Source organism: Pristiophorus japonicus, chromosome 5 (assembly GCF_044704955.1).
Source record: "Pristiophorus japonicus isolate sPriJap1 chromosome 5, sPriJap1.hap1, whole genome shotgun sequence".
In the NCBI taxonomy this organism is placed as follows: domain Eukaryota; kingdom Metazoa; phylum Chordata; class Chondrichthyes; family Pristiophoridae; genus Pristiophorus; species Pristiophorus japonicus.
Genome location: NC_091981.1, coordinates 35,794,810 through 35,803,306, shown reverse-complemented (window position 1 = coordinate 35,803,306; position 8,497 = coordinate 35,794,810). Strand labels below are relative to the sequence as shown.

The following is an 8,497-nucleotide window of genomic DNA, read 5'->3' as shown; positions in this document are numbered from 1 at the left end:
GCAGGCGGTCGAGGGGGTCATTCAGCCTGACTACCTGCCTCTCTTCCGCGGATACATTCGAGCCAGGGTGTCCCTGGAGATGGAGCACGCAGTGTCCACCGGTATGCTCGCGGTCTTCCTATTTTTATTTGAAATGCGGATATATCATTCCTCATTTCATCTTCCCATGCCATGTCCACCTGATCTGTCCCCCTGAAGCAACGTGGAGGACAACATGAAGATGGTTCCCACAATCTTGCTGCTTTTCTCTTTCATGTCTAATCTTCCAAAGCTCTCTCGATTCAGGAATTGTCCCTTTCAATTGGAAAGTTGCACAATGAACTCCATTATTTAAGAAAGGTGAGAGCGAGAGACCGGGAACTTTTAGACCTATTAATCTAACATCTGTTGTGGGGAATTTATTGGAATCTATAATTATGGCCAGAATGAATGAGCATTTTGAACTGATTAGAGAGCCGTATGGATTTGTAACGGGAAGGTCGTGTCTAATTAATCTAACTGAATTTTTTGAGGTAGTAACTAAAGCAGTAGACAGGGGAATGCCTATGGATGTAGCTTATACAGACTTACAGAAGGCATTTGATAAGAAACTGTTAGCTAAAATTAATGTTCATGGAATTGAAGGCAAATTATTGACCTGGTTAGGTGATTGGTTTGGCGGTAGAGGATCAAGAGAAGGGATAATGGGTATGTACTCGAATTGGAAGAAAGTTATCAGGATCTGTGCTGGTGCCTCAGCTATTCACTATGTTTATTAATGACTCAGAAAGCACAATAGAGAGCCATATATCCAAGTTTGCCAGTGACACACAAATTGGTGGTATAGTAAGTAACGTAGACGGGAGCACAAAATTACAAAGAGGCCTTGATAGATTAAGTGAGTGGGCAAAACTGTGACAGATGGAGTTCAACATTTGGGACTAAAATGGTGAAAAGCTAGGAACAGTTGAGGTCCAAAGATATTTAGGGATCTAAGTACACAGATCACTAAATTGTAGTGGTCAAATACAAAAAAAAATCCAAAAGGCGAATCGAGGGTTTGCTACAATTATACAAAACCCTGGTTAAACCACATCTGGAGTATTATATTCAGTTCTAGGCACTGCACCTTCAAAAGGATATATTGGCCTTCGAAGGAGCGCAGCAGATTCACCAGAATGTTACCAGGGCTCCAGGGGTTAGATTATGAGTTGCGATTACATAAACTTGGCTTGTATTCTCTGAAATATAGAAGCATTAGGTGTGATTTGATTGAGGTTCTTAGGGTTTTGAAGGGTGGATAGAGAAAAATATTTTTTGCTGATGGAGGAATCTAGGACAAGGGAACATAATTTTAAAAACAGAGCAAGGCCATTCAGGAGAGAAGTTAGGAAACATTACTTCACATAAAGGGTGATAAAAGTATGGAACTCTCTCCAGCAAAAAGCAATTGATCCTTGCTCAATTATTAATTTTAAATCTGAGATCGATAGATTTTTGCAAGTCAAGGGTGTTATGTATGGAGAAAGAGTCAGACTGAACAATGTGAGCTCAAAGTAAAGTGTGACTGTAGTCGTTTATTGCAGGTCTCCAGAGTGCCTCTCCAACCTGTGAGGCCTCCTTAAATACCTGTGTTCCCAAGGGATTATGGGATCCCTTGGGACTCCAAGGGATGAACCCTCTGGTGGCTGTACAGAGTAAATACAAGTTTACATATATAACAACACTTCCCCCCCCGCCCCCGCCCCCCCCCCCCCCGCCAAAGTCAATAGTGTAACTATTTACAACGTGAGTCGATCTGGGGCCCTTTTTGCCCTGGTTGATCGTCTCGGTGTGAAAGCTGGTATTAATGAATCATTTGTTGGGCCCTCACTGGACTGTTTGTGCAGCTGGTCTTGCTGGGCTGCCTTGTGTGTTGGGCCCTGCTGGACTGCTGTGGATGATGGGTTCTGCTTCGTGGTCAACCGTGGTGCCGGTTGCCACTGGTGTGTATGTTGGGGGATCAAAAAAGGTAGGGTCCAAGGTGGGTTGCTCAGGATAGTCCGTGAATCTGAGTTTGATTTGGTCCAAGTGTTTCCGGTGAATGAGTCCATTTGAAAGTTTGACCCGAAACACCCTGCTCCCCTCTTTGGCCACGACAGTTCCGGGAAGCCACTTGGGACCTTGTCCATAATTTAATACAAATACAGGATCATTGATTTCAATCTCGTGTGACACATTTGCGCTATCATGGTATGCACTTTGTTGAAGCCGCCTGCTCTCTACCAGTTCATGTAGATCAGGGTGAACTAACGAGAGCCTTATCTTAAGTGCTCTTTTTATGAGCAGTTCAGCAGGTGGGATCCCAGTGAGCGAGTGTGGTCTCGGGATAGGCGAGTCTGCAGTGAGCCTTCAGTTAACCTCTTCAAGCCTTGCTTGATGGTTTGCACTGCTCTCTCTGCCTGACCATTGGACGTTGGTTTAAATAGGGCAGGTGTGACATGTTTGATCCTGTTATGGGTCATGAATTCTTTGAACTCAGCACTGGTAAAACATGGCCCGTTGTCGTTCACCATGACATCAGGTAAGCCGTGAGTGGCAAACATGGCCCGCAGGCTTTCAGTAGTGACAGCGGACTTGCTAGCCGACATTATCTCACATTCAATCCACTTGGAGTATGTGTCTACAACCACAAGGAACATTTTATCCAAGAACGGGCCTGCATAGTCGACGTGTACCCTAGACCACGGTTTGGAGGGCCAAGACCATAAACTTAGAGGCGCCTCCCTGGGTAAATTGCTTAACTGTGAGCATGTATTACATCTGTGAACACAGGACTCTAAGTCCGCATCGATACCGGGCCACCACACGTGGGATCTGGCTATTGCTTTCATCATTACGATGCCTGGGTGTGTACTGTGGAGGTCATTGATGAAGGTGTCTCTGCCCTTCTCATGACCACTACTCGATTGCCCCACAGAAGGCAGCCTGCTTGTATAGATATTTCATCTTTGCGCCGCTGGAACGACTTTATCGCTTCCTGCATTTCCACTGGGATGCTGGAACAGCTCCCATGAAGCACACAGCTTTTGACTAGAGATAATAAGGGGTCCTGGCTTGTCCAGGTTTTGATCTGCCGGGCAGTGACGGGTGATTGCTCACTCTCAAATGCTTCCATAACCATGGCTAGATCTGCGGGCTGCGCCATTTCCACCCCCGTGATGGGCAATGGCAGCCTACTGAGAGCATCGGCGCAGTTTTCTGTGCCTGGCCTGTGGCAGATGGCGTAGTTGTATGCGGACACCGTGAGCGCCCATCTCTGGATGCGGGCCAATGCATTCGTATTTATCCCTTTACTCTCGGAAAACAGGGATATAAGTGGCTTAAGATCAGTTTCCAATTCAAATTTTAGCCCAAACAGGTATTGATGCATTTTCTTTACTCCATAAACACACGCTAATGCTTCTTTCTCAATCGTGCTGTAGCTCTCTCAGCCTTTGACAGACTCCTGGATGCATAAGCAACTGGTTGCAGTCTCCCGAAATCATTAGCTTGTTGCAATACACACCCGACACCATATGATGACGCATCACATGCTAGTACCAAACGCTATACGGATCATACAACACAAGCAATTTGTTTGAGCATAACAATTTTTTCGCTTTTACAAAGGCATTTTCTTGGCTTTTGCCCCAAACCCATTCGTCCCCTTTTCGTTGTAAGACATGCAGTGGTTCGAACAGTGTGCTGAGACCCAGAAGAAGTTACCAAAGTAGTTCAGGAGTCCCAGAAACGACCGCAGCTCCATCACGTTCTGTGGCCTCGGTGCATTCTTGATTGCCTCCGTCTTCGCGTTGGTGGGCCTGATGCCGTCCGCCGCAATCCTCCTTTCCAAGAACTCCACTTCAGGCACCAGGAAAATGCACCTCGAGCATTTTAACCTGAGCCCCACGCGGTTGAGTTGATTAAGAACCTCCTCCAGGTGCCGCAGATGCTCGACTGTGTTCCGACCTGTGACCAAGATGTCGTCCTGGAAAACCACGGTGTGTGGGACCAACTTCAGTAAGCTTTCCATGTTTCTCTGGAATATCGCCGCCGCTGATCGGATTCTAAACGGGCATCTGTTATGAACAAAAAGACCTTTGTGCGTGTTGATGCAGGTGAGAGCCTTGGATGATTCCTCCAGTTCCTGCGTCATGTAGGCTAAGTCAGATGAAGCTTCGTGACATCTTTCCTCCTGCCAGTGTTGCAAAGTGGTCGTCGGCCTTTGGTAGTGGGTATTGGTCCTGCAGGGAGAAACGATTGATAGTTACTTTGTAATCGCCACAGATTCTGATGATGCCGTCTCCCTTGAGGACTGGGACGATAGGACTGGCCCACTCGCTGAACTCGATCGGTGAAATGATGCCCTCTCTTTGCAGCCGGTCTAGCTCGATCTCTACCCTTTCTCTCATCAAGTATGGTACTGCTCTCGCCTTGTGATGGATGGGTCGCGCCCCCGGAATTAGGTGTATCGGAACTTTTGCTCCTTGGAATTTCCCGATGCCTGGTTCAAACAGTGAAGGAAATTTGTTTAAGACCTGGGCACATGAAGTGCCGTCAGTGGGCAATAGCGCTCGGACATCATCCCAGTTCCATTGCCTGGTACCACCCAGAGTGGTAGCTTGTGCACCGCTCCATCATAGGAGACCTCTAAGGTAGCACTGCCGATTACAGAAATCAGTTCTTTTGTGTAAGTTCTTAGTTTCGTGCGAACTGGAGTTAAGACTGGCCTCGAGGCCTTGTTGCACCACAAACTTTCAAAAGTCTCTTTGCCCATGATGGACTGGCTCGCGCCCGTGTCCAGCTCCATTGACACCGGGAGTCCATTTAGTTCAACATTCAGCATTATCGGGGGACAATTCATGGTGAATGTGTGCACCCCATGTACCTCTGCCTCCTCAGCCTGAGGCTCTGGTTCGTCATGAACCTCCGTGAATCTGTCCTCCTCTGCAACATGGTGGTTTGCTGGTTTAACAGGATTTACAGCTCGCCTGCACACTTGTTAGAGGTGTCCCATTGTTCCACAGCCCTTGCAAACGTACCCTTTGAATCGGCATGAACGGAAACGATGATCACCCCAGCAGCGCCAACAAGGTGTTAACGGCCTTGCATTCACCACCCTTGATGGTGGACTCTGAGACAACTGCGGACGTGCAGCTGCAGGTATGTGTGACCTGCCCTGTACGTTACGTTTCGAAAACAACATCACTTTGTTCACAGTACTTGTAGCTGCACTTGTGCGCTGAGAGATTTGCTTCATATTGTCACTGGTGGCAATGAACGCCTGGGCTATTGCTGTGGCCTTACTCAAGGTTGGGGTCTCGACGTCAAAAGTTTGCGAAGTATGGTTTTGCGGCCAATGCCAAGAACAAAAAAGTCTCTCAGCATGTGCTCCAAATGTCCTTCAAATTCGCAATGTCCTGAAAGGCGTCTTAGCTCGGCGACATAACTCACCACTTCTTGGCCTTTGGACCTTTTGTAGGTGTAGAACCGGAACCTCGCCATCAGAATACTTTCCTTCGGGTTCAAATGCTCTCGGGCCAGTGTGCACAAATCGTCGTACGATTTCTCCGTGGGTTTCGCTGAGTGAGCAGATTCTTCATGAGGCCATATGTTGGTGCCCCACAGATGGTGAGGAGGATCGCCCTTCGTTTGGCAGCATTCTCTTCCCCATCTAGCTCATTGGCCACAAAGTATTGGTCGAGTCACTCCACAAAAGTTTCCCAATCATCTCCCTCTGAGAATTTCTCCAGGATGCCCACTGTTCTCTGCATCTTTGGGTTTGCTATCTGTAACTCGTCGCCAGTTGTTATGTATGGAGAAAGAGTCAGAACACGGTGAGCTCAAAGTAAAGTGTGATCTTAGTCTTTTATTGCTGGTCTCCAGAGAGCCTCTCCAACCTGTGAGGCCTCCTTAAATACCTGTGCTCCCAAGGGATTATGGGATCCCTTGGAACTCCAGAGGATGAGCCCTCTGGTGGCTGTACAGAGTAAATACAAGTTTACATATATAACAAAGGCTATAAATGGATATGGAACCAAATGGCAGGTGGATGGAGTTACGATACAGATCCGCGATTATCTCATTGAATGGCGGAACAGGCTTAAGGGGCTGAATTGGCTACTCCTGCTCCTATGTTCCTATGGTAGAGGTAGCAGGCCCGGGAGGTTCTGTTGAAATAAACTTGGCTAGTTGCAGCAACCCAAATGATGCTGTTAAACCAGAGGGTCGGTGGTGTGCAGGAGAGTCCAGGCTGTGACATTCCTTTGGATTTTTCCTTCCTCTTCCATCACTTGTGACTAAGACTGGGAACAAGACATACTGGGAATCATCAATCTGAATCTGCATCCCTTTCCACTGTGTTGCAGCAAGTTATCTCCCAAATGCTGGGCCACTGCACAAAAAGGTATATATTTTTGTAACCAAACATTTTTAAAGGTAGTAACCAGGCACCAACACAGCAGGGGAACACAAACCGACACAGCTACCACTCAGTAAAGCTCACTCAGTAACATGATGTACCATGGGTATTGCAGCATGTTTACAATGAATGTAAGACATAGAAACTGAAAAGGGCAAGGGCTAGAGCAGAGCACTAGAAAAGGGCGTGGCCAAGAGCACAGCTTTAAAAAAGGGCGTGGCCAAGAGCGGAGCACTAGAAAAGGGCGCGGACAAGAGCAGAGCACTAGAAAAGGGCGTGGTCAAAAGCGGAGCATTAGAAAAGGGCGTGGCCAAGAGCAGAGCACTAGAAAAGGGCGTGGTCAAAAGCGGAGCATTAGAAAAGGGCGTGGCCAAGAGCAGAGCACTAGAAAAGGGCGTGGCCAAGAGCAGAGCACTAGAAAAAGGCGTGGCCAAGAGCAGAGCATTAGAAAAGGGCGTGGCCAAGAGCAGAGCACTAGAAAAAGGCGTGGCCAAGAGCAGAGCATTAGCAAAGGGCGTGGCCAAGAACGTAGCACTAGAAAAGGGTGTGGCCAAGAGCAGAGTTCTAGAAAAGGGCGTGGCCAAGAGCAGAGCATTAAAAAGTACGTGGCCGAGAGCAGAGCACTAGAAAAGGGCATGGCCAAGAGAATAAGATTAGAAAAGGGCGTGGCCGAGAGTGGAGCACTAGAAAAGGGCGTGGCCAAGAGCAGAACATTAGAAAAGGGCGTGGCCGAGAGTGGAGCAATAGAAAAGAGTGGGGCCAAGAGCAGAGTTCTAGAAAAGGGCATGGCCAAGAGTGGCGCATTTGAAAGGGGCGTGGCCAAGAACAGAGCATTAGAAAAGGGTGCGGCCAAGAGCAGAGCACTAGAAAAAGGCGCGGTCAAAAGCGGAGCATTAGAAAAAGGCGTGGCCAAGAGCAGAGCACTAGAAAAGGGCGTGGCCAAGAGCAGAGCACTAGAAAAGGGCGTGGCCAAGAGCGTAGCACTAGAAAAGGGCGTGGCCGAGACCGTAGCACTACAATAGGGCAAGGCTGAGAGCGGAGCAAGAGAAAAGGCGAGGCTAAGGGCGGAGCGGGAAAACAATCCCAGCACATGGAGGAGTGGGGGCTAAGTTAGGAACATAGGAACACAGGAACAAGAGTAGGCCATATGGCCCCTCGAGTCTGTTCCGCCATTCAATGAGATCATGGCTGATCTGAGACCTAACTCTATATACCCACCTTTGGCCCATGTCCCTTAATACCTTTGGTTAACAAAAAGCTATCAATCTTAGATATAAAATTAATAATTGATCTAGCATCAATTGCTGTTTGCGGAAGAAAGTTCCAAACTTCTACCACCCTTTGTGTGGAGAAGTATTTTCTGATTTCACTCCTGTTGCGCCTGGCTCTAATTTTTAGACTATGCCCCTAGTCCTAGAATCACTAACCAGCAGAAATAGTTTCTCTCTATCTAAAATATCTGTTCCCCTTAATATCTTGAAAACTTCAATCAGACCACCCCTCAACCTTCTAAATTCTAGGGAATACAATCTTAATTTGTGTAATCTCTCCTCATAACTTAACCTTGAAATCCAGATATCATTCTGGTAAACCTACGCTGCTCTCCCTCCAAGACCAATATATCCTTCCTAAGGTGTAGTATTCAGAACTGCTCACAGTACTCCAGGTGTGGTCTAACCAGGGTTTTGTATAGCTGCAGCATAACTTCTACCCCCTTGCATTCTAGTCCTCTAGGTATAAAGACCAGCATTCCATTAGCCTTTTTTTAATTATTTCTGTACCTATTCATGACATTTTAGTGATCTATGTACATAGATCCCTGCCCCCCCAGGTCTCTTTGGATCTGTACTGTTTTTAGCTTTTCACCATTTAGAAAGTACTCTGATCCTTTTTAGGTCCAAAGTGGACGACCTCACATTTGCTTACATTGAAATCCATTTTCCACAGTTTTTCCCATTCACTTAATCTATCAATATCCCTTTGTAATTGTATGCTTTCATCAACATTGCCTATAATGCTGCCTATCTTTCCGACATTGTCAAATTTGGATATATGATTTGCTATGCCATCATCTAA

At 47.0% G+C, this 8,497-nt stretch overlaps 1 protein-coding gene across 1 annotated transcript; it reads left to right on the top strand.

Moving 5' to 3' along the window:
* The first annotated feature begins 4,112 nt into the window (after positions 1 to 4,112).
* LOC139264062 (histone H1-like protein HC2) lies at positions 4,113 to 7,048 on the top strand. The gene is made up of 2 exons (XM_070880160.1): positions 4,113 to 4,118; positions 6,587 to 7,048. The coding sequence occupies exons 1-2, from the start codon at positions 4,113 to 4,115 to the stop codon at positions 7,046 to 7,048; spliced, it is 468 nt and encodes a 155-aa protein (XP_070736261.1).
* The last annotated feature ends 1,449 nt before the right edge of the window (positions 7,049 to 8,497 follow it).